The sequence below is a fragment of the Pelodiscus sinensis genome, chromosome 17 (assembly GCF_052426305.1).
Source record: "Pelodiscus sinensis isolate ZL-2025 chromosome 17, ASM5242630v1, whole genome shotgun sequence".
Taxonomy (NCBI): Eukaryota; Metazoa; Chordata; order Testudines; family Trionychidae; genus Pelodiscus; species Pelodiscus sinensis.
Window position 1 is genome coordinate 5,002,208 of NC_143068.1, and position 26,689 is coordinate 5,028,896.

At 46.6% G+C, this 26,689-nt stretch overlaps 1 protein-coding gene across 5 annotated transcripts in view; it reads right to left on the bottom strand.

Moving 5' to 3' along the window:
• The window catches only part of DLGAP4 (DLG associated protein 4), a 373,686-nt gene that overhangs the window by 35,964 nt on the left and 311,033 nt on the right, over window positions 1-26,689 (bottom strand). Inside the window, exon 1 of one of the 5 annotated variants that reach the window (XM_025186422.3) lies at window positions 4,432-4,483. The exons of the other annotated variants lie outside the window; for them this stretch is intronic. Coding sequence (XP_025042207.2) covers window positions 4,432-4,468 — 37 coding nt within the window. The 5' untranslated portion in view covers window positions 4,469-4,483. Of the gene's footprint in view, window positions 1-4,431; window positions 4,484-26,689 lie in introns of those variants that run through there. 5 annotated transcript variants of the gene reach the window in all.

A 26,689-nucleotide genomic window follows, 5' to 3' on the forward strand; every position in this document is an offset into this window, starting at 1 on the left:
TCTGAAGAAAGCTGTTCACTGGGTTGTCCCAGAGAGGGACAAACCCTGGTGAAACAATACTGAAGCAAAACAGCTCTTTGGAAGCTATGAACATTGAATATGCAATATGCACACAGCCCAAATGCTCGTATGGCTAGCAGTCTGGAAAGTAACAGTTGTGGGGTGCCAGATCTGAGAAAACTTCGAAGTACTTTTTAACCCATTCTGTTGATCTTTAGTTTTCCCTGTACACCCACCCCCATAGCATCCAAGTGCTGTCTAACTCAGCAGTTCCCAGCTGCTGGTCTGGGCCACGGACCTCTGGCTTCTGGGCCGAGGTGGCTTTGAGGGCTGAGGCACGTCACTCCAGCTGTGGCTGTTGGAAGAGGTGTGTCCTGCCCCACCTCTCAGCTGACCAGTGGCAGGCAGAGGCAGGGTTTCTTCCCAGAAATGGAAGAACACTTTGCTGCGTGGTGGGAGGTGCTTGCAGAGTCCAGCACTGCAGCCTTAGAGCAGCCACTACCTGGGCAGCAGCTGGGAGGCAGTGCTGGGCTAGGTGGGGGGCTCTAAGAGGCAGGGGGCTGGCTCTGTGGGCAGGGCTAGTACGAGGGAGCTCTAAGGGGTGGGGACTCTAAGGGGCTGACAACTGGGGTATCTGGGGTGGAGATCTGGCATGGGGGACTCTGGGGGCGGGGCTAATATTGGGGACTGAGGGCTGGCACTGGGGAGGGCCCAGGGGTATGTGTAGGTGCAGTGGAGCTCTGGAAACAGGAAACTGGCACTGGGGGGGGGGGGGGTCTGGTGGTGGGGGGCTCTAAGGGGCAGGAGCTGCCACTGAGGCATTTGGGATGGGTACAGGGGACTCTAGAGTCAGTGGCTGGTGCTGGGGGGTAGTGCAGAGGTGGGAGGCTCTAGGGGTTAAGACTGGCACTTGGGGGCTCTGTGGGCTGGCGCTTTTGGTGGACTGGTAACATTTATTTGCATAATGAATATGCAAATAAAATGTTACCAGCCCACCACAAGTTTGTGAATGGGTTTGCAGGTCCCCCAGTATAAAAAAGGTTGGGAACCACTGGTCTAACCCATCTGCTTCAATAGGGATGAAGCAGTACACAAAGTTAGTGGGTTTTGGCTCTACAAGCCCCTGCTCTAGACCAACCCAACAAACTACTGATTATCAAGTAAGCCTAAACCCAGTGGCAAGCAATGCCATGACAACTCCACAGCTCATTCTGCCACACAGGACACAAGATGAATGCTGAAGCTAATGAAACAGCTGAGATCCAAACAGCTGGAGTCCACTCAGATTGAGGAACTAGCTTGAAATTCTGAAGGCAAATGTATCACATGAAGAAAGCAGAAGTCCAGTCCTACAAACAGCCGTGGTTTTGTTTCCATGGAGACTGTGACGGATTTACAGGTGCGAGCACCTCGCGCCCCCTCTTTTTGACTCAGCGTAGAGCCGGGGGCGGGGCTCCGCGGACCCACCGCCTTCTTTCTTCTCCTTGTCCCCAGTCCCCTGGGCTTGTTGACCGGGCCGCCCAGGAAAGGGGTGCGATCGCCTCTCGACCCGGGATGGCCGAGAGGGTTCGGCGAACCCCGAGTTCAGGCCCCCTCCTTCGGCCAGGGGGGGGGGTGTCCGTGGTGTCTTAGGGGGTGGGGGTTGGGGACCTGACCCGCGCCAGCTTCTGCGGCGGGCACCGTCCGCCTTGCTTCCGGCTCTTGAGGGTCGTAGGAAGGGTGGGGGAGTGGGGGACCCGGGCCCGCCCTCACCTCCGGGTCCCAGCCCGAGGCCCTAAGTGGAGTTGGCGTCTACGAGTCGCCCTCCACGGCGGATGGGGCGGCAGCCCCCGACTCCTCCGCCCACGGGCGCCAAAAGGGCCCTGCCTCGAACTCCTTCCACTCCCTGCTTGTCCGTCCCGGCGATGGGGCTGATTGGGGTGCACTCACCGCGCCGAAGTCTCCGGGTGCGTCCCAGCGCGAGTCGCCAGCTGCTGACTCCTTCCTTCTTGGTCGCCCCGGGGGCCGGGCCCTTGGCGCCCCTGGAAGCCAGGGTCGCTGCCTCCTCGCTCCTGCCCCCCCTTCCGTCTGCTCGGCCGCCATCTTTATGGGCGCCGGGGAGTGACGTCCGGGCGCTCCGCCCTGTCCGTGCGCCGCCGCCGCCCCCGCCCTTTCCCCAGCGTGGGTTCGTGCCCCGCTTAATGCCGCCAGCCGAGGCGGGCGGGCTGGCTGCTTCCGCGCGGCCCGCCCCCTCCCCCGCTCCCGGCGGGGTGTCCTGGGTTGGGCTTGCCGCGGCCCCAACTCCGGGGCTGCGATGCCGGTCGGCGCGCCGCTTGCGGCGCGCGGTTTCTCCCGAGGGGGGGGGGAGTCCCGCTCCCTCCTCTAGTGCGGACCCCGCCGGGTCCGTCACAGAGACCTTCAACATAATCACACACTCCCTGTGATCAACTGTTAGGACTAATGCTCATTATGTGAAACTGCGTTTTACCGTTCTTTCTCCCCACAACCATGCTGCTATTGAAGTACTGAGAAGCAGGCTTCAAAATACAGCTCAGTCAAGTTAGTCTCCCATCACTCACCCCTCACTAAGAGAAAAAAAAACCAGCATCTTGTAAGATCAGGAACAAAACTGGACTCCCCTAGTGTTGCATTTTCAAAACCATTGAGTGATACCCTACCCCTGCTTCCACTGAAGTTGTGATAAGCTTCCATTGACTTCAATGTGAACAAACAGACCAACACTGAAAAATTCCACCCTAAGTGCTTTCAAAAATTCCACCCTAAGTGCCAGCCATGCCAGACATTTTGAATACTTTAGGAGATTGGAGGAATAAAGAAAAAGCAGACAGCTCTGCTAGGGATGTTAAATCCCGGTTGATCTACGTTTAACCGACTAAAGCAGGATCCGGGTTGGGGTCTGCTGCAGCCTGCAGGGCTCCTGCCCCCAATTCCCATGCTGGGGCTAGGGTTGGCTCTCCTGGCTCCCAGTGCCAGTGCAAGGGCTGGGGCTGCCGCTGGCTCTCAGCTCCTGTCGGAGCAGCCTCTGCCTGCCTGGGGCTCTGGGTGAGAGCAGTCACTGTCTGCAGTGGGACCCTGCAGAGCTGGAGCAGCCCCCTACCCACAGCAGATGGAGAGCTGCTCCAGTCTCCACCAACTACTCAGAATCGATAAGCATCACCAACTTAAGGTGATGCTTACCAGTTATCCTTTCACATCTCTAGATCACACCAACTGTTGTTCAACAGCCAGGCTGGTTTTAGGATGAAAATTCAAAGTCACAGCAATTTATTCTGGCAGACAGGCTGTCAATCATCTGTTGCAAGACATCCAGAGTTACTGTGAAGTCTCACAGCATTCACCTGAGGTACCTCAAAGGAATCAGTCTGTTTGAGAGATGTGTACAGAGGGGGAAATGAAGGTTTCACTGTCCTCTGATTTAGGATTTAACTTCTTGTTTCTCATCAATATAGAGTACTTACATACTAACAAGCCCTGAACTATTCGAGAAACTGAATCTTTAATGTATTTATCCTCTGCGCTGTGCAACGATTTAAGCGGAAATAAAGGGGAAATAGAACCAAAGACACACTAAGGCTATGTGTATACTAGCAAGCTTACAGTGGCACAGCTGTGCTGATGAAAGAACGCTGGTATAGCCGCTCCATGCTCATGAGAACGAGTTTTCCTGATGACTTAGTGCTCTGCACATGAACACTTCTGCCAGCAGAATTTATGGCATTACGAGGGTGTTTCACACCCTCAAGTGACGTCATTGTTGCTGGAATAAGCGATATGGTCGACATGGCTTAAGTGACTTGGAAGGTCACATAGGAAGTCTGGAGGAGTAGGGAATTTGAGCTCGATCTCCTGAGTCCTAAGCTACTGCCCTAGCTATTGGACCATCCTTACTATGAGATATATAAGAAACTTGATGTAAGTAAACCCACTTAAACTAACAGACTTTCATAGAAAAAAAGACCTACCACCTAGAAATCCTCAGAATCTAGCTGTCATAGTTAGAGTTAACAAATAATTAAAAAGAAAAATATTAGTAACCAATCTCTGACTGAACAAAGATAACCATAACCAATGGTTAACATTTCAGAACAGCATCTCTCCTCCAAAGGGAAAAGGCATTCTTAAATCTCAGCCAAAATTAAGGTAGAAACCCAGAGGGACAGGAATCACTTGCGCCAACCAACTAGGAGATGTGGTTTAAACTTTATTGCTAAAGCAGATAGAGAAGAGATCAATATTTCTAATGCGGGCTAAAAAGAGGAATCCATTTGAATTATTCCTAGACTATCACAGGTAAAATGCAAGACTGGAGCGTATACAAGGGAACTTCATTTTCCTAAGAGAAGAAATTAAGAGGAAAAAAAAATCTCCTATCCAGCCACTGAATCTCCAACTGGAAAACCCTTTGTAATATTAGTAGCAGAGTGCATTTACCACCAAAAACGTCATTGTGGAGAAATGAATAAACCATGAGGAAAAAAACCCTGCAAAGACAATCCCTTTGTCTACTTTCTGTTGCCTTAGAGAATCGCATGAACCTGGTAAAATGCTGAAGCTGTCTTTTCTTCCTTCCACTCCCACAACTGTATGTTAATTCCTAGCCAGGCAAATGGGCTGGTACATTCCAGGAAACACAAACTGGGCTCCAGATGGCTGGTTGCCTAGCAGCAGCGCACATACTTGGTTACTTAGGGAACAGGTTCCTCACATTCTCATTACACAGCTGTCTGCTGGAACTGTTACTCCCATCTGGGAAGATTACTCACTCAGCTACAAGCTGAAGCAGGAATTTCAGTCAGAGCATGTCACTGAATAGAGATGTGGCCAGCCAGCAGCTAAACTGAAGCAGAGTGCCCCTTAAAGACAGTAAAAACAATGAGTAGTCCGGCAGCATCTTAGAGATTAGGGATGTTAAATTTTAATTACTCAGATAATTCAGTAGTCGATAGAATTTCCATTGACTATTTGATTAGTTGATGAGGGGGTGGGAGGTGAGGCACTCGCTATCCCCACCATGCCTGGGCCTTTTGAATGTAGTAAGAGCTTTGGGCCCAGGCGCAGTGGAGACAGCAAATGCCCCACACCTCCTTATCGACTAATCGAGTAGTCAATGGAAAATCCCATGACCCTTACTACATATAAAAGGCAAATGCGCAGGGGGGAACCTGGGGCGAGCAGGGACTCAAGCAGTCCCCACTTGCGCTAGATCCCAACTGCTGCGCCACTGCCTTTGAAATTAGAGGCATTTAAAAGACAGAGGCACAGCAGGGAACGCGGAGCACAGCAGTCGGGACCCGGTGCAAGCGGGGACTGAAGCAGTTCCCACTCACACAATTTCCCCCCACTGTGCCTCTGCCTCCTGAGAGGCAGCAAGGAGGAGGGAAGTGACTAGTTAAGTAGTGACTCAACTACCTGATAAGCTTAGACTTATCGGGTAGTCAACTAGTCACTTACATCCCTACTGAAGACTAACAAAAATATATATGCAATATCTTGAGCTTTTGTGAGAAAAACCCACTTGTTCAGATGAGAGGATCTTGAGATCTTAAAGACAGTGTCATTCATTAGTGCCTGCTTCCAGAAGCATTTTTATAGAACTATGTTTATATACATATAGCTAAAGGTAAGGCTCTCGTGACAGACTGAGAATTAATCCACTTTTTGGATACTGAATTGGGGCAGTGTTTTCTCCATTGGTCAAAAAACATTATATGATTTAGTACTTCTTGAAATGAATTTGTATTTTAAAAGTTTGTGTCACACTAATGCTGTGCCCAAGTACACACTGACTTACTACAGTCCAGTAAAGACCACAATATTTTTAATTTCTTCTGAGAATTAGCTTAGCCATAGCCAAGATGTGCTGTTCCTATTTTGTTAAAACAACATATTTCGTATTCAAGTATTTTGCACTAGCTAGAGTTATTAATTAGATAAGCATCAATTTACAAATCATCAACTCCTGGGAATGTTAAGATTCCTGAAAAGTAAAGACAGAGCACTCCCAGAGTTATACAATTATAAGTTTTCATCAGCTTGCATCATTACAGTTTGTACATTTCCGTTAGTCTGATGGGTCAACATCTTACAACAAGATAGCTAGAGGAATTTTTGGTATGCTACCTCCCTCTACTAAAGTACCAGCATGTTCTATTGCCCCTTCTTACCATACCACCCAAAGGCAGCTCCACCTCTCCACCTTGGCCACCTTTCCTTCAACTGGGAAATTTACATGTCCTCTTAGGCTACTCTCTCAGAAGAGCTCCACGTAGAGCCAAATGTCCCCCAAAATATTTGGCCCAGAGTACTCTTTCCTATCACATCACAGAGCTAATGGGATGCTGCAATGCAACGTGTCACTATCTCAAAAATAAATGAGACTCATTCCACATAAAAAAACCCTACTGAATCCAGTACTATTCATCTTTCATGTATAGAGGTGACTACTGGGAATACTTTAGAGAACTGGGTATAAATGATCTGGAAACAAAGAAGGAAGACATATACAAACAGACAAAAATTTAGGGGACACTGAAGATACGGGTCTTTGTGCTGATCGTTTAGTGAGATGAGAGGTAAGGAAAGTATTAAGCTACACAAGATAGTGTAGCCAAATAAATATTTCCTATTCTTGTTACAGAGGGTTTCTTTTAGGGGGCAGGGAACAGAATTACAATATAAAGATCTGTATAGTTATGCTCATAGGCTTTATGAAAATATGTTTATATGAATATTGCATAACTTTATGCAAAATACTTCATGTGACATCACTGGAAAGGTTACAATGTGCTGAATGTGTATATCCTATTTGCATGCATGTGTCATTTCTCTAATTGACATTAGAAATATCAAGTAGGAAATTGTGTTATTAACGCAGTCATGCTAAGTGAAGCCCCTTAGTCATACTCAAAGGAACTTAATAGATCAAGTCTAAGAACAATGATCTGTGAATTAACTTGTTTTTCTAGTAAGCCTGGTAAAAGGGGCTATCGTGGGTCCTTCCAAGACATATGGCCATGTCACCTGATGATGGAATCTATCTTAGATGCTGTATTTTTTGCACAAGAGCAGAAGGAATGTTTAGACTGAATGCAAAGGATTCCTGCCTTTTGCAAAACATATTTAAGAGCGGGAGTGAGGTAATCTGGGTCATCAGTTCTTCCTGGCTACCCCAGGTAAGATGACTGCTGGAATCATCTAAGACTAAACTTGGAAGAAAGGTTGGGCCAAGGCTGGAAGGCTTTCCAGCCTGTGACAGATGCTTATTAGAACAACTCTGAAGGCAAGATATTATGAAAGATCAGTTCCTTGGTGTATTAAGCTTAGTTTGCGTGTTCGGTTTTATTTTGCTTAAGAGCCTACTTTGTTCTGTGCACTCTCTCTTATGACCACTTAATTCCTGCCTTTTATTCTTAACATCCCTTCTGTTTATTTATAAAGCCAGTAAAAATAAGTTACCAGGGAGGGTGCAAGGAATCTGCACATCTCTCTCTTTACATTGAGAAAGAGGGTTAATTTCATGAGCTTATACATACAGATCTCTATACAGCATAAGACAGATTCATCTGGGGCTCTGGACTCTAGAGGAGCTGAGTATCTGAATGCTGGAGTTGAGTAACTTGCTGTCTAATGGTTAAGGTCTGAAGCTTTAGGGATGTGGCTCGGACTCTGTGTTGAGTTGCTTGCTGCAACACGGACAAGACAGGATACTAGACGATCAAGTTGGCAGGGAACACAGGCTCGGAGAGGTCTTAGGTAACCGTTTGGGGTGGGGGGGTCCTTGACCCATCACAACTGTTCCTATGCACTCTATTCTATGAGCAAGTTTCTATTACAGGCAGTCCCCGGGTTACGTACAAGATAGGGACTGTAGGTTTGTTCTTAAGTTGAATTTGTATGTAAGTCGGAACTGGTACATATTGTAGGGGAAACTCTAGCCAAACATTTCTCCAGAGCTCAGTTTTATTCTCTCACACCTCACTTCCCTCAGTCCTTTATTCTCAAGCTGAGGGGTCTGCTGAGAAAAGCCGCTCCGCGTCTTCCTGGTCTGCTGGGTGGGGCGCTAGCTTCGCGTCTCCCTGGTCTGCTAGGGGGAAAAGCAGCTAGTGCGGGGTTGTCTCACCCCGTTTGTAAGTAGGGATCTGATGTAAGTCGGATCCATGTAACCCGGGGACTGCCTGTATACTCATTTCTACAGCAAGACAGCTAAAACTAAAGTAGAAGAAAGATAGGGCTACTAGAACTATTAAAAAGTTTTCAGAGATGCCCGTGCCCCACACTAAGGATGTGAACAGGTAACCGGTTACCTAGAAGCAGCCCCCACCTACAGCCGCTTGGCGCGGAGGGCTGCTCCAGCCCCAGCAGCCAGCCCTGCATGGCCAGCAGCCAGCCCCAGGGTGAGGACCAGGGGCCGGCTGCTAGCCCCAGGAAGTAAGTAAGAAATATCAGCAATTTTAAAGCTGGCCTCCACTCTGACTTATCCCTTGTGACAGTCGAGCTTCACACTATCATTCCCATTGTTACTCTGAGAAGTGCTCATTGCCACAGAAGAGGTATAGGACTTGAGTCTTTTTAACCTCTCTTGCATACGGCACCCGTTCCAACCCCCTAATCATTTTTATTGCCCCTTTCTAGTGCCAATATATCTTTTTTGTGATGAGGTGACCACATCTGTACACAGTATTCAAGATGCAGGTGTATCATGGATTTATAGAGGCAATAAGATGTTCTTCTTATTCTCTATTCTTTTTTAATGATTCCTATCATTATTTGCTTTTTTGACTGCCACTGAGCATTGAGTGGATATTTTCAGAGAACTATCCACAATTTCAAGACCTTTTCTTGAGTGGTTATAGCTAAATTAGTCCCCATCATTAGTTGGGATTTTTTTTTCCAATGTGCATTACTTTACATTATTAGCTCCCTGTAAGCAGATACTCAATGGATATATGATATTCAAGACCGAGTTCAAATTTAAACTTGGGTCTCACTTTGCAGCCTAATAATGATATAGCTACAGAGACCCCTAGCTGCAGCTCTTCACTGCCTTAAAGGACACAATGTAATAGGACAAGGACTATGAACAACATTCACACTGTGGACAGATGTGCAGACAACTTTATTTTTACACATTTTCATCAATATTCTACTGGTTCCGGCAACAGTTTCCTTCAAAACCACTACAATGGCTTGTCTAGATGTACAATATACAAAAGAACATACTTTCCATATGAACATGAACATGGATAACCTTTGGAATTCTTTAGTGTGTTGAGCCATAAAAACAGTTTCAAAGAATGAGCTGCTGCCCAATATCTGAGAAAGCTGTGGATTGCCATAGAAATACACCAATATAAGAACAGTGTTATCAGTATCCTCTTTCAAACAGAAACCATGGATACCACACTATGATCGCATGTGCTCTAAGATCCTAGAGTAATTTTTCAGATTCTTCTGTGAAACCAACTGCTTTTCCTGGCAAGGAGTCACAGAAATTATCTTCCTCTCCCCACTATCCAGTTACTCTCATGTTCTTGACCCTGAATCTCAGAGGATGCAAGGCCACCTAAAACTAACAGAAGTTGGGTAGGAGATACAGAAAGCCCCTTCCCCAAGGTTGAGACAATAGCTGCCTTCTTTGGCAAGAAAGTTCAAGGACTCAAGCCTGCCTCTGCCTTATGCACATTTGTAGCATATTTGGGGGAAGGGAAGAAAGCATCCTGCTTCTAATCACCCAGAATGATAGAAGGAAACTAGATGGAGGATTTAGGAGGCTATCATTAAATATTTGGATTTCCAATAAATATTTGGATTTCCAATAAATATTTGAAAAGCCTATAGCTATTGATAACGAGGGTTTAAAGTAGGAATGTAACAGTATAGTCAATTAACTGACGAGCAAAAGTTTAGTAGGAGCTGAGAGGGCAGGCAGCCCAGCTTACGCCAGGTCCAGGAACTAGCCCAGCTGCAATTCTGCATTTAAAATGTAGTAGGAGCCAGGCTGCCTACCTGGCCGCCCAGGTCCTACTACATTTTAAATACAGAGCCATAGCAGGGATGGCTCCTGGACTTACCATGAGCTAGGACTGAGCACTTTAATTACCTCCCCTTAATTACCTCCCCTTACCTATTAATTGTGAAGCCAATAAAAATTCTATTGACTACAAGATTAGCAAAATACCCACTTCTTAACATTCCTAGTTTAAAGTGTGCACTTTTTTTAATGTCAATTTTTACAAAATCGTATTCCTCAAAGACTAGAAGTTGTATTGAAACATCAAGGGGACGAGCACCCAATACACATGGGGAATCTATAGGGTCTACCAAGAACTCCTTACACAACCAACTGCAAGTGTTTTGCTTTTAGTGTAAAAACAGAAATTCAACTGGTAATATTCTTAGGCTTTGTCCATAACATTCCCGCGCCTTTTTTTAAAACACCTATTGTTGTGTTTTTTTGATGTGGTGTCATAGTTGCAATAGCGCAAAAAAAAAAAAAAAGTCCACCACATGTACCATTTGTCAACTAGTGCCCCCACTGTTCAAGCTGCATCAGTGGTAATAAGCCAAGAAAATGTGAACAAAAATGAAGACAATCTGGTGTCTCCCCTACTAGTTTTGACTTTTCCCCTTCAATTTGTCCCTCTATTTAGTAGATTTGCAGAGTTTTAAGAAATTGTCCTCAACATGAACTGTAAAAACTGGACAAGTGCAGACCTCCCCTGATATCTGTAATGCTAACTGAGATAAAGTCCTTCTAGGACCGTGGTCACCAACCAGTAGATCGCGATTTACCGGTAGATCTCAGGGGCTCCAAGAGTAGCTCTTGAGCCCTCTCTGAACTGCGCACCTGCGCAGTACATTTACATTAGATTTCCTCATGTAATGTAGGCGGGGCTTCAAGGAAGGGGCGGGGCAGTAGATCTTCGCCTGTTCTGAGACTTAAAAAGTGATCTTGGGTGTAAAAAGGTTGGAGACCACTGTTCTAGGACAACATGCGTTACCCCCTAAGAAGTGTGCTCAGTTTCATTTTAGGTTATTCCCTTTGCCCTTCACTGACCCATAGTTACTGAGTGGAGGTTAAACATTCCACTGGAATCTATTTTCTAACTCAGTGGTCCCCAACCTTTGGGGGCTGCCTGGCGCCCGGGGGCGAGGCTGCTCACACGCCGGGCACACAGGGGCGGAGCCACCCATATACTGCATGCCTGGAGCTGGTGCCACCCATGCGCCACACTCCCGGGGCTGGTGCTGCAACTGTGCTGCACACCCAGGGGTGGGGCCGCCCATACGCCACATGCCCAGGGCCAGAACAGCCCATGTCCCGCGCGCCACGGGGGGGGGGGGGGGGGCCACCACCGCCTACGCGCTGCATGCCTGGAGCTGGCACCTGTGCCATGCACCCAGGAGCCAGCACTGCCCATGCATCGAGCGCCCAGTGGCAGGGCTGCCCATGTGCTGCGCCTGGGTCGGCGCCGCACATACACTGCAAGCCCGGGGCCGACACAGCCCTCGCGTCGCTCACCCGGGGGCAGGCCACCTAACCGCCGCGCACCCGGGCTGGCACTGACCATGTGCTGCGTGCCCAGGGCCGGCGCCACCCATGCGCTGCGTGCCTGGGGGCGGGGCCAGCCCCAATCACTTGGCGGGCGCACAGAAATGGCCCGGTGGGTGCCATGGCGCCCGCAGGCACCACGCTGGGGACCACTGTTCTAGCTCATTTGCTTGGCTTTCATTAGGAAGTCCTTTTGCAACATAACTAAAAGGCAGATTAGGGTAACATTTTCAAACACGCTTGCTTTGGAAAATTTTAGCTTTGATCTACAACATTCACCTACAACTGTTCACTTAAGAATGTAAAAAAAACAACCTTGTTACACCACATATGTTCCGTGCTAAAGAACTATGTGCTTACATTCAAACAAGTGTACAATGTTATTAGCACAGCAGCGTCCGGCATCTTTATTTGCAGAATCTTTACGACAAAGCGTAGTGTAAGGCGGACAGAAAAAGGGCCGATTTTCACATGAGACTGACCTTGCAACACTAGAAGCCTAAGTACTTATCAGTTTGTGTGTCAAGTTATTATAAGCAGCATCACAGCCTTATACCAACTCTCAATGAAGAAATATATAGAGCAAGCTGTAGCGTTTTCTATTTGTCTACCTTTTGGCAGGACAGTTATTTCCTGTTCTGCAGTCACTCAGTTGTCTTCGCTATTACTGAGCATAACTGCTTCTGGAGTCCAACCCATCCCAGTTTCAGCTTTGGATTAGTCATTACGGGTGCCTCCACCTTTGAACTGTAGCAACAGTCCCAGGACAGGGAGCAACTAATCTACTAGTGTGTCAACTACCCGATAAGCTAGTCGTTCACTTCCCTAACACATTGGCAATACTAATCACTGACAGTTAATGTAAACAGAACACATCTAGATCATGTCTTGTCCATAAATTGTGACAGCTCAGAAAGTGGTAAGAAAATGTTTTTATAAAACATTTCCCCAATCTCTAAACAATCCACAAATTGCAAAAGTGTATAGCAGTCAGAATCCAGTTCACAGCTACCCATCTCTATTCAGCTCATCCACCATGACATGCAACAAGTTAACTCAAGTTAGCACCTGTCACCCTCTATCACATCACAGATACCTTGATGGCATGGCTTCTACCCTGTGTGCATAAGCATTATCACAGGGAGCTGGAAATCCCTCCAGTGTGCAGAAGATAGCAAAAAAGCCACTCTGCAGACTACTTAACAACTGTGGTGTCCTATGTCCTTCAAGAAGCATCAAAGATCAGCTGCTTGTCTCTAAAAAAGCTACAGTCAATCACAGATCACACTGCTGTAGCTGGAATGTAGTCTAACAAATATTTGTTAATGAACAAATATTACAGGGGTTGAGTGGATCAGTATTATAGTAGTTAAAGATTTTGGGCTTCTTGCCATGTTATTTAAATGTGGTCTCAACATAAATTTAAAGGGCAGTGAACACCTTTTCTAAAGTAGGTGCAACAGAAATATTTCAAACCTTCTCCCCTTCCACAGAAGGCCTTACAATTATAGCAATAACTCAAATTTAAAAATTTCACATTTTATTCAAACTAGGAATATAAGAGTTTAGCCGTGTAAATGGATAACTGATAACTTCATGCTTATCCATTACTCAAACTGCTTCATGCGCCTGCTGGGAAACTGCCTGCTGCCTTATTGCAGCCTCTGATACGGAGGCAGCAGTGTGCAGGGCAGCAGCTGACTTCCCAGGAGCAGGGTGGCAGGAGGAAACCAGTTCATGCTGGGAGCCAGCTTTTAGTTACTGCCTGTGTGTAACCATGTAACCACTGAAATTTTCAGCGGTTACATAGTTAATCAATTAAACACATTTTAACATCCCTAATTCAAACTCCATTTTGTACTTTCTCTTCATCCATCCATTACCAGGAGTGCTACCTGCCTTTACTGCCTGACTAGACTCTTGTCTGATTCATTAACAAGTGCCACAAGTGTGACATCACACCTGTTTCCATGACAACTGACAGAAGGACTGAATCAAACAAGAATAGGTAAATTAGAAAAAAAAGCTTTATTATGGTACAAAGACCTTGGTAATTGACAGCAGTGAGAGAATATATTACAGAGAGTACATGATTAGTTTAATGGTTTCTGCAATAAATACATTATATTTCTAGTTTGTCCAGTTGTCTTCTCAAAAAAAAATCAAACCTTGGCTCAACAAAAACAGAATACCTTATAATGGAAGCTAGCTATTTAATTACACCATTAGCTTCAGTCTGACTCCATGTAGAGCAAGTGTCCAGAACCAGGAAGTAGTCATTGTTTTCTCTTAGCTCAAACCAGGGCTCCTCTTTCCAGCATAAAGAAAGCACATAAGAAATTACTTGTAAAAAAAAGTCCTTTTGTGGTACCTGACAGGGAGACAGTTGATGTCTCTCAGAAGTTCTTTGTGTATAAAAGTTTTGAGGGGAAAGCTAAAATAGGCATATTGGACAGATTCTCAGCTGGTATAAACTGGCATGAATTCAGAGTTATGCCAATTTATGACTAGAGAATCTGGCTGCTTCTACACTGTGGAAGTAAGGATGTTAAGAGCCAGGTAACTGACTAATCATATAGTCAATACAATTTGCATCAACTACATGATCAGTCAATATGGGAAGGTGCTCTGTTGCAGCTCACGGTGGTTCAGGAGCTACCCCAACTGTGGCTCTGCAGGTTAAATGTAGTAGGAGCCAGGTGCAAGTAGGAGCAGGTTCCAGACCAGTGCAAGACAGGACAGAACTGGGACAGTTGCAGCTCTGCATTGAAAAAGTAGTTAGAGTCACCCAGCTCTTAAAATGCAGAACCAGAGCAGTCCTGGACTGGTGCAAGCTGGGACTAATAGAGGCAGCAGCATGGAGCGGGCGAGGGAGAGGCAGCACTGGGGAGATAGTATGGAGGGGAACCAGCTTTCCTCTCATACAGAGGCAGCAAGGGTGGGGGAAGAAAGTAGTCAAGTACTCAACTTGACTACTCACCTACATCCCTAGCTGGAAGCATTTTATACATAATGTACCACATCCATACTTAGCGCTCCCTGCAAGCATTAGTGGGCTTGTGGATTGGAGAAAGACAGAATGTTTTCCACCACCATGTTCCTTCTAGGGATGTAAAATCCCATTTAATTAGTTAACTGGCTAAACATTAAGTTCAACTGGTTATCCCCAATTACACAGGGGCAGACAGGGAGCTGCTCCAGTCCCCACAGGTTAACCATAACTGGTAAGCCTCACCCATTAAGGATAAGGCTTACTAATTAACTGGTTAACCATTAACATCCCTAGTTCCTTCACTGTTATTCTGTGGGTAAGGACTTCAGAAGTGAGGAGACCAGACCAAGCTGAAAAAAGTTAAGGCAGTTGTGGGTAACCTGCAGCCTGCAGGCCACATACAGCCTACTGGGCCTCCACCTGCAGCCCACAGATACCTGTCTACCTCCCTCTCTCATCCTGAACTTCCTACTCCTTCCCCGCTCTTTTAGGCTGTCTAGACTGCAGGCTTCTTTCGGAAGAAGCTTTTCTGGAAGACATCTTCTGAAAAATCTTCTTCCAAAAGAGAACGTCCACACTGTGAAAGTGCATTGAAAAAGCCATCTGCTTTTTTGACAGTGTGGATGCTCTCTCGCATGTAAGCTGTGATTACTATGGGCAGAATGGCCACCAGGGCACTTGTGCTTTTTCCTCTTCTTGAGAAAGAACTCCGTCTTCCCCATCCACACATGCCCTTTTCCAAAAGAGTTCTTTCGCAAAAAGGCTTCTTCTTTGTAGAAAGAGGATTACCAACACCGGAAAACTCCCTCTGTTCTTCCGATTTACTTTTGAAAGAACGCGATTGCAGCGCGGATATTACTCAGGTTTTGTCGTAAAAACGGTACTTCACGTTTATTGATGGGTTAGTCCCTGGAGGAACAACTGCACCAGTGCAAAGTAAAATACTCCTTCCCCCTCTTCAATACCAGTTTTGCCAGCTCAGGGCACTACCTGTAAAGCTTGCTTCATGCTGATTTGGCTGCTTTTGGCTTACCTATCTTTTCCCACCCATTCAGAACTCACCTGAGAGCAGCTGAGGCTCTCCTTAACTCAGCAATGGGCAACCAAAAATAGGAAGTGGCTATGAATGGGCCCTCCTTCATAGATTCAGCAAAGCAGCACCAATTACATTCAGAAGGTTTTTTAAAATTTTTTGCATTGCAAAGAAATTTTACAAATTGCTAAAGTACTGCAGAAACAGTTGTGTAAGCTCCAGACTATGTTTTCCCTGTGCAGTGAACTTGGATTAGTTAGTTCAGCTCAAGTGAGAGCAACCACACACACACAAACTAACATGTTCAAGGGCATATGCCATGAGTCTTCATCCTTGTAATAAGCTGAGCTCTTTCCCTGGGAAATGTGGAATAATTTGACTGCCGTTTCTGGGCACGTGTGAGGAGATGTCATGTTGGAAGGCACTGAAGGACCAGTGGCATTCAAGTGGTGGTCGCCTGCATGCACGCTTCAGAGCAGCTGTCAGCACAATCTGGCAGCTGTTAACTTGAGTTTTATCTTGCAAACCCCACTCAAGTCAGTCAATTAGAGTTAAAAACAACACCACATTCAAGTTAAGGGTTTGAGAGAGAGAACAGGACTTCAGTCAGAGGCAACTCAAGTTAACTTTGCAGTGAACACAAACCAGCAATATGATGAGTTATGTATTCTAATACATGTACATATGGATTTTTAGCAATACAAAGAGCTATCACAACCACCATTTGACCTATTCTTTACTCTGCTGAAGAGGGACGTAAGTGGTGGTGTAAGACAGCCTATATGCTGGCAAAGTGCGTGTCACTCAGGGGTGTTAATAGTCCACTCTCCCCCGCAACATAAATTATGCTGGCATAAATGGCAGTGTGCTCAACACTATGTTAACAGGAGAGTTCTCCCACCATTATAGCTTATCACCCCTCCTCAAGCATGGGTTAATCATGTCAATGGGAAAGCTCTCTCCATTGGCATACAGCAATTCCACCAGAGAGAATAAGCTGCACCACTGTAATTCTCCATGGCCTATGTTTATACACAAAACAAGTTTCAGAATACTAAAGCAACAGTTGGGAACTAGTGTCTCTCAGCACTGAGCTGGATGCAATTTAATATTCAGGAATCAAGAAAAGCTCATATGCAAGTTAAAGGTAAACAGGTAGAAAAACAGAAGTCAGGGTGTTTATGTCTCTAAATTAGCCCCCAAAGTTTGTTCTATAGTGTCAGAAGGGACACGGAAGCTGTATGCTCCCCCCACTCATTTCATGAGACATTCATAGTCTCAGACTCAAAGTGGGAACGCAGACAAACTGAAGTGTCAGAAGAAAGCAATCTCAATATAAAGATTACTTTAAAGCTTACAGTTGTCATGCCATCAGCCTTCACATACAATTGGCCCAATTCTGTCCTATAACTCAAGAATGCAACTCATTAACCAAGCAGAACTTGAGCTAAACACCTGTAAATATGCAACAACTTTGCTAACTTCAATGAAGTCATACTGTATTTACACCCAAGTAACCGAAACACAGAATTTTGTTTTCACTTCAATGGGACACAAGTGTGTATGTGAGCAGAATCAGCCTTAGTGCTTTAAAGAAACTCCATCAATTTAACAACATCAAACAATCATTTCTACTGAGGATTGTGTTACCTTACAGCAACTAATGCTGAGATGACAACAGTTGAGACAGAGAAAAATATGCTTAAAATTTCAAAGCTTAATTACTTTGCATATCTGACAGTCCTTTGAATGTCACCATTTCCTGTGTTTGTCTGAGCTCATCAATACATGTCAGAAAAGTACCAGATACATCATTCACCACTTGTATGACTACATTGTTGGTAGCAACAGTAGAAACTATAGTCATCGTCAGGTCTCTAGGGTTTGTAACCATGCAATCTAGTCCAACTCAAGCTCTCAGAGCAGATGAATTGCATCAGCATAATAAGCTACTTGCACAGGTAGGCTTACCCTGGTTTGAAATATCTATGCTTGGGATTTGCATTGTTGCCTGTATCCCCAATATATGCAGGCCCTAAGAATAGGCAGTAGAATGTCTGAGGCCTTCCTGTAGTGTAGCTTTCACCACTGCAACAAAGTTATGGGTTTCAATCTTGCTAGTATAAATACAGTTCTTGGATCTCTTTACAACAATAGAAAAAAAATGAACCAAAAAATATGAGACTACATAACTTGGCAGGAGGATACAGGGAAAGGTTTAATATCCAAAACCACTTCTAGTAAATTGGAAAAACCAGTTGAGGTGACAGCATTCCTTTAAGCTACCAGAGTTCAGAGAAAAAAAATAGTAGGGCAACATAAGGACAACGACCTTAAATCTCTCTCACCCAAATTTCTACTTTTATTGTAAAAAATTAAGTAGTGTTTGAACCAATGCATCATTTAATCACATATTTATGAGGATCTTAGTAGTCACATCACACTGAACAGTATATAAGATTAAAAATGGATTATGGTACATTTGATAATCTGTAAATGGACATAGAATTTAAAACTGCTTTGATTGACTCCAATTATTAACTTTGCTTCTTGAGCTGAGAATAGACTATGTAATTACACTTTAAACATTTTCTCTACCACCATTAGTGCTATGTGTAATCTGCAAGTGACACCACTTAAAAGGCTGAGTAAACACTACACATTCTCATAATCTTTTAGGAGAATCCAGGAACAAAGAAAGAAGTCCTCCAGCAGTTTAGTGATACTATTGGTTTCCCTTTTACTTTCATTAGTTTGCTAATTAACCTTGATTGGCATTTCAACTCTTTTCCCTTCTAGTCAAATAAGGAAGCATTTGACAGATCGAAAACATAGCTCACAATTTAATTTGAAGAATATTTTACATATAAACAAGATATATCATTACTGTACAAAAGAAAAAAATGCCACAAGATCATTTTAAGGAACTGAAAGTGGTTACCCCACAGGCATCTATGGAGACTTTTGTAAATATGATACTCAAGATGACAGATTTAGGTTGCCACAAAGGGACAGCAGCATATTGTGTTTTTAGAAATATCTGGCTTATGGGATACACTAAATAAGTTCTTGTAAAAAAACACCCGGGGAAGTCCGCAATAAAGCAGCAGTACTTCTCAGCTCCAACATTAACTCAAGGAATAGTTTTGCAGCACCTTAAAGACTAACAAAACATATAGATGGTATCATGAGCTTTCGTGGGCACAACTTGCATCTGAAGAAGTGGGTTGGGCCCACGAAAGCTCATGATACTATCTACATGTTTTGTTAGTCTTTAAGGAGCAAGACTATTAGTTGTTTTAAGTTTTTCCAGTTATAGACTAACTTGACCACCCCTCTGAAGAGTCTTAACTCAGTATTCCTGAAATCATAATAAATATTTTCCTGGCTAACCCTAAAAAAGAACAAAAGATACTCATAAAACATTTACTAACTTTCACTGTCTCAGCTGCTGCCAACATAAGAGTTTCACACCTCCCAAGCTACTCTCTTGAAACTCAAGCACACTCACTACCTATTAGAGCATACCCTTTGGTTTTACAAAAAACACCGCCCTCTCTTCCCCCAGTTTTTGCACAGCAACACAAAACCAGCATGCTCCATGATGAGCATGATACAAACACTGGCTGTATAGGCTCCCCACCACATTCAGAGAAGGTGTAGGCTACCCCCTCACCCAGGAGAGTGAAAGTGTGTGGACTAACATTCCTCCTGCACAGAGGACCCAGTTGTGTGTGTAGGCTCTCACACAGAGAGGCAAGGGGAGAATAGACGCTGCAGCCACTCCACAAAGAGAGACCAGAGGACAGTACACACAGCCTCCCCCCCACACACAAAGGGGGCAGAGAGAGAGAGCAAACCTACCCCCCCCCCACGCAAAGGGAGCAGAGAGCACACGATACCCCCCAGATTACCCCACCCCACAAACACAGAGGGGGCAGAGAAAGAACACACCCACCCCACCCCACACGGGGGGAGGGGGCAGAGAGAGAAAGAACACCCCCCCCCCCACCCCACACCCGGGGGGGGCAGAAAGAGAAAGAACACAGCCACCCCACACCCGGGGGGGGGGAAGAGAAAAAGAACACACCCACCCCACCCCGGGAGGGGGGGGGGCAGAGAGAGAAAGAACACAGCCACCCCACCCCACACCCGGGGGGGGGGAGAGAGGGGGGGGGGAAGAGAGAAAGAACACACCCACCCCACCCCGGGAGGGGGGGGCAGAGAGAGAAAGAACACACCCACCCCACACGGGGGGGGGGGGGCAGAGAAAGAACACCCCCCACCCACCCACACAGAGGGGGCAGAGCGCACGCGGTGCCCCCGCCACACACACCTGCCCCCCACGGGGCGCTCCCCCCCAGGCCGGACCCACCGCGCTCTCACCCGCGGGCAGGGCCGGAGCGGGGCTGGCTGCGCTCCGCGCCGGGCGAACAGGAGCGAGAGGCGGAGCCGGGGGCGGCCTCTGCTCCCCTCCCCGCTCGGGTGCTCGCTCCCCCGAGGAGCCGCGGCGCTCGGGCCCGGCGCGGGCGGGGCGGGAGGAGCAGCGAGCAGGCTGCCGAGCCCGCCCCCGCCCGCGGGCCTGCCGGGAGCGCGGGCCCATGCCGGGCGGGGCGCCGCTCACCTCCTTTTGCGGCCTGCTGCAAACCCCCCCCCCCGGCCGGAAAGCGCGGAAGGGGGGCCGGGGTCCGCCCAGGGAGCCCGCCCGGAGGGGCGCACTGCGGGCCTGCTCACAGCCTCGCCGGGGGGGGCTATTCTCCAGCAGCACCAGGGGACCCGGCCCGGCGTGTCGCGTTCCTGGCCCGTAGGCTGTGCGGTAAGAGACCCGCCCCGGGCAGGCTGGGTTTGATGCAAACCGGGACACTCCTCCAGTAAATCGCACATTTAAAAGGGAACCCCCCAGCACAAGGCACGTCAACAGCTACAGGCGAGTGTCTGACTCTCGCACGCTCTCGTTGCCATTTGGGCCTGGCTTAGGACTTCAGCTTTTAGTCTCAGGCGTCCATGCCACCCAGGGCACGCGCGCATGGTGTGTCACGCGTCGCAGTTTTAGCGGCCAGGATTGAGGGGCACGGCGATGAAGCGACTATTCCTTACACCAGGGCTCTCCAACCTCTCTCACCACAAGCTCACTTTTTCAGTTTAAGCGCAATGTAAGATTTACCTCAAACCCAAATACCCTTGTCCCACTTCCTTCTGCCCCTGCTTCATCCCTTCTGAGCCCTCACCCTGCTCACTCTATCCCCCTTCCTCCTCCACCCTCACTCACTCTCACCAGGCTGGGATATGGGTTGGGGTGCAGGCTCAGGTCTTGGGCCAAGGAGTTTGGGAGGGGCTCTGGGCTTAGTGCAGAGTGATGGGATTGGGGTCTAACAGGAGTTTGAGGGTGCAAGCTCTGTGAAGGAGTTTGGGTGCAGGTGGACTCACATCAGTGTAGGAGGTTCAGGGCTGGGAAAGGGGTTCAGGAAGCAGGGGTTCTGGCTGGACACTGTTTAACAGAGATGGCTTCCGGGTGGTGGAGCGGTGGAGTTAAGGCAGTCTTACTCCTGCCCTGGCCCTGCACCACTCCTGAAAGCAGCTGGCATGTACAGCAGTGGCTCCATGGGCTGCCCTTCATCTACAGGCACTGAACCCACAGCTTCTACTGGCCCCAGTTCCCCATTACTGATCAATGGAGCTGCAGGAGTGGTGTCTTCAGGCAAAGACAGCATGTGAAAACACTCCTGCTTTGCCTCTCTCAGGGACTGAAGGGACATGCCAGCCATTTCCAGGAGCAGCAATTACCATAGGGATAATTACTCCAGTCATGACAGGTTAGACATTTTAGAACTCACTACTCAGAGAATTATATTTAAGCATAAGGGAGAAATGACAATTATGAAATGTACAGACCAGTCAAAAACCAAAAGTAACCCACTTTGCAAGCAGTAAAAGAAATAACAACAACCCCCCACATGTGTGTTGGGTTGGGAGATGAGTGAAGGACAATGTGTGTTTGTGAGAATGGCAGACACACACAGAGTTTGTGCGAATGACAGATTTTCATTGCCAAGCTCCCTCCATCCCCTTCTCTCTGTGTGGAGATCGGGTACAGAAGCGGGGGGAGGAGGGATACACTGACATCAGCACCCTCCTCTTCTCCTTACCACACCCTGCACAGCAAGCAGGAGGCTCCCCGGAAGCAGCTCCAAGGCAGAGGGCAGGAGCAGCATGACAGCAGGTGGAGGGCCAGCGCTTGATAGCTTCCTGGCTAAACCAGTCAGGATCACCAGTAGATCCCGATCTACTGGTTGGTGACCACTGCCTTACACTTAAAGGCAGCTCTGGGACTGAGGTAGATGGACAGGGCAGGAGAGGGGAAATTTGCACTGCTCCCATTGCTGTACCTGTCCTGTATCTAGAGGACTGAGCAGCTTATATGTGCAACTTTTTACAGGGATCTCACTTGTACAAGCCATTACTACACTGGAGAGCCAGCAGGCCACCTACTCTAGATAGAGTGAACTTGGGCAGTCTCCACTTAGTAATCAGCAGTGTTTTCTGGCATTGGCACCTCTGCTAAGCATATTGGCACAAGACCAATAAATGTTAACATGCAGTGTAATATCATGTCATGCCCACAATTAGCTATGGAAATCTCCATAATACACAAAGAGATTTTACTGTAATTCTGCAACTATACTTCATGACCAACATCAGAGCTTGTTAAGTGTAAGGCTGAGCCTGCTAGTGTGCATGACCATGCAATGGCAGGGCTTGCTGTTCAAGCAGCAATATGCTGGGAGCCAACACAATGTGCTGGGAGCCAACACAATGTGCTGCCATTTGTCAGACCCCAGCCAGTTTCCTTGTGCCCAGGCTTTTGTTCCCAAGAAGTCCTGAATACCTTCAATTAAGAGCTACAAAAGCCAAGAACCTTTCAGAATTAAGCCCACAGATGAAAGGAGCTGAGACTGCTGTAGAGCGGGAGCTCAGAAAGTGCAGTCTACGGTAGATGTGGCTTTAAACCCTGTGTCTCCTGAATTCTGGGACTGCTCAGCCCCCAGAATAACATTACAGCAATCCCTGGGGTTGCTCTCAAAGCTTTCCATAGTCTCTACTGGATATTCTACCAGTTTAGAAGAGCTAGAGCCCAGAGTGCTCTAGTCATGCTCTCACCCCTCCCCAGAATCTCCCTTTTTGTCCCTGGCACACTTAAACTAGGGGCTGTAAGGGGTTGTTATTGGGCTCTAATGTCAGCTCTGTGTTGTTACTCAAGGAGCTACACTGCTCAGAGTAGCAGCATAAAGGGGCAAAATGCAGCCCAGGAGTATCAGAGATCAGGGGACTGGAATGTTTCATCAGTCCAATCAGTAAAGCAGCAGCACTGACGGGCTCCTTACAGGCTTCATGAATAAGGAGGACATGACTGACTCAGGGTCTTGTGTTTGGGCAGAGGTGGCAAGCTGGAAAGACATTTCCAACATGGAAAAGTTAGGGGGTCCTGCCACAGGGTAGCTGATCCCTGTCAGTAGGCCAGGGCCTCTGTCTGAGCAGGTGGAGCTAGTCAATTAAAGGAGGCAGGGCTACCTCAGGGGGCGATACAGGCCTGTCACAGGACAAGAGGAGAAATGATTGTGGCAGGTTGTACCTTGGACGAGAAACCATAGAGGAGTAACATTAACAGGGATGATGGATCCTGGGAACAAGAGGCCAGATGCTCAGGGTTGTAGCCCTGGCTCCAGAAGGGCAGCAGAGCTGGCTGAATGAGAGCTAGCTGTGAGAAGGGAGCTGGTTGGGAAGCTGCAAGCAGGATTTCTAGACCCTTTGGAAAGGAGGCTGTGATATCCCAGGAGAAGGGTAGATGAAAGACTGTTTTAGTCTATTATGGGCTTATATCTGGACAAATAAACCTACTTAAGAGTCCAGGCCTGGCAGTGAGCACTGTTAAGCTGGGGAGAAACACTGTACAAAGACACACATAGTGCAGAATGTGGGCACAAGGAGAGGGCAAGATGGATCTCAGTGCCCAGTGAAGAGGGGAAGCGGGGAAAACAGGCAGGGGGATGCACAGGAAATTGCAGCTACTCTGTTATATGTTTCCCTAAAAAAGCCCAATTCTTTTCATACAGGGGACTATCTCCAAGAAGAGTCACACAGTAGCATACTGCATACGGAGACATGAACATAGCCATTGGCATTCTGTATCAGGGCTCCCTCTAGACCAGCATCTTGTCTCTGACAGTGACTTGTACCTTCCCCTGAAGCTTCTGTTACAAGAATCTTCATATGGGACAACTATGGAATAACCAGTCTAGTGGGGAAAGTCTCTTCCCAGTCCCAGTCAAGAAGTGGTGGCTTTATACCCTGAAGCATGGGGGTTTACACGCCTTCTAAGTGTGTACGTGGCTAGCACAATGGGGCTCCAATCCACAACTGGAATCCTTAGATGCTACCCTATAAATAGGCATATAAATGTCTAATACCTTTTTGACTCAATTCTTGGCCTCACGGATATCTTGCAATGTTGTGCAAAATTATTTCTTTCATTAATATTAAATATGTTGCCTTCCAGTTTCATTAACATCCCCTTTTTCTCATGTGACAGAGGGTAAAAAGGAATGTCTAATTTATCCTCTCTATAACCTTCATTTTGTATATCTCCTACGTGTCTCCATCCCCTCTCTAAACCAAGAGACCCAGTCTCCCAACTCTCCTCAAACAGAAGGCTTTTGCCCTTCTCAAATTTATTTTTTCTACATCCATTGAGACAGGGCAATGGGATTGAAGACTGGGGTAGTTTAATAAGAGAGTCAACCACCTAAGTGGCGAAATCCTATTGACAGTCAATGAAAAATGGGGATTACATGATTTAAGCATGTAGGTATTCTTAAACTTAAGTTCCCGTTGAATGTGCACACCATCAATTGATATCATGGCCTTACAACACTAATTATTTCTAGATCCCATTCTTTAGACATCCTAACTCTGCTGTTTGATATTTTGAAAATGGCTGTAACTTCCTCAGGCTGTGAAGGTCAGTCTAGTCGGAGATTTTTCACCAGCCCACTGGTGATGTAAAGAGAACTGACAGGCTTCTCCCAGAAAGTGCCAACAGGGTAATGAGAATAACTAAGTTCCGGTGCACACTGGCTGGTAAGAGGAAAAAGCAGCAGGGCAGGCAGTGGTATTCTGGCTGATGCTGTTCTTGGACAATTCTTCCTTCTGCATGATAGCACAGGCACCAATGATTCTGCAAAGCCACTGCTACTTCATTGCCCTTTGTCCTGCATTACAGTTAATAGCCTAAAAGCATGAATGCAAGGGGAGGGAAAGAAGCAGCAAAACTCATTGCTATTTCCCGCTGATAACTGCTTCTGTTTTATTTAAATGCTTTATAAAGAAGGATTAAGAAAAGAATTGGAGTCAAATCGCCTCTCCTCCTGAGTGAGTCATTCAGACCTAAAAAACCCCCAGTCTTTTCCTAGCCTGAAGTGGAGTCTGCGCTATGTGTATCAAAGGCTACAAGGGTCACTGTTCTATAGATCATAGCTTAGATCAGTGGTTTTCAACTATGGGTCGTGGAATGTCAAGTGCTGGGTCTCGTTGCTGCAGAGGGATCAGGTAACCAAAGGGGGTGCTAAGGCAGCTCCCTGTCTGTCCTGGCACTGCAGACTGCACAGCAGGCTCTGTTTCTAGGTGGGAGGGGAAGTGACCCTAGGGGTCCTGTTATTTCCATACAGCTACCCTTATAGAGTATTCACACACTTCCCCATTGTTAACCCATTTGTCCCTGCATCACCCCATGAGACAGGGCAGTGCTATTATCCCTCTCTATGAAACGGAGACCTGAGGCACAGAAAGGGAATGACTTGCTCAAGATCACCAAGGAAATCTGTGGCAAAAAGGGGACCACCATTCCCTTCCTTATTGGCACATTTCAGGGGCCACTGGAGAGACAATCATTGGGAACAAAGTGTCTACAAGTCATTTCTTTGGCTCACCTCTTCGCCCGCACTCCATGACAGAATTCTCACTCTGTGTGAGCTAATTAACAAAGTGATGTGGGATAGGGTTTAGGGTGCAGAAAGGAGCCCATTTTTTTTAGTATCTTTCTGAAGCACAAACCAGAGTTCATCACTCTGTCCTGATTACCACCATTGTGGAACTTGATCCTGACAGCATGGACTCTAATCTGCTTTCAAAGGAACTGCAATTACACTTACTGGTAATGTTGTAAAATCTACTTTGACAGGAGAGTGTACTGACAACTTTTCCTGGCAGAAATTAAAGTGGATTTTTCTTAAAGAAGGCCACCCGTCCACAAAACCCTAATCCTCCCAGCTCACATATGTTTCTATAACTTGCACTGCACTGAATCCAATTACACAGCCTCAACCCAGGAACAATCTGCAGTCATTTAAGAGCAGGAAACATCAAATGAAATATGGAGTGTAGAAAAGCCCTATTGCAATTTGGCTGTGAAATCTCACCTCTGCAGACAGGTAAGTGTGTTCTGTCATGAAGAAAATACACCATTCACCATCACATTAACTGCCTGGGTGACACACATTTGAGCAAAGTGTGGGCAACAGAAAAAGCTATGGAAGCCAAGTTGATATGTAACTGCAGTTTGGAAGTGCCTCACAATGGTTATTTATTCTATGTTAAAAACAGTTTTAAAAGATAGTGCTCTTGCTCTATGAACAAGCCAGCAGCAAGCACCACCAGCCTGCAGATCTTATATGCACTATGCACACAGGATTGAAGCAGTAAATAAACTTGGGCGAAACTGTCAGAAATGGCTTTAAAAATCTAGCAAAAATGCATGCAAAAATTGGGCAACTGTGCACCTGACATGCACCTGGTCACACAAGCTAATGTGAAATGTGGTCGGAAATTAAAATGATACCTGCCAGTTTGTGGACAGGTGAAATTTTTCCCTTTCATAGCCAGAAATTGTGGCTTCAAAATCCCAAATCAGGAGAATACTGAAGCCATCTCAATAGGGACAGGCTGTGTTGTCCATAGTTGGGCAAATATTGCGACATGTTTCCCATATGGCAGGGATTTATATGGGCTAGATTCTGCCACCTTCACTTACATTTAGCACTTATTCTGCCACTAGTCCAAC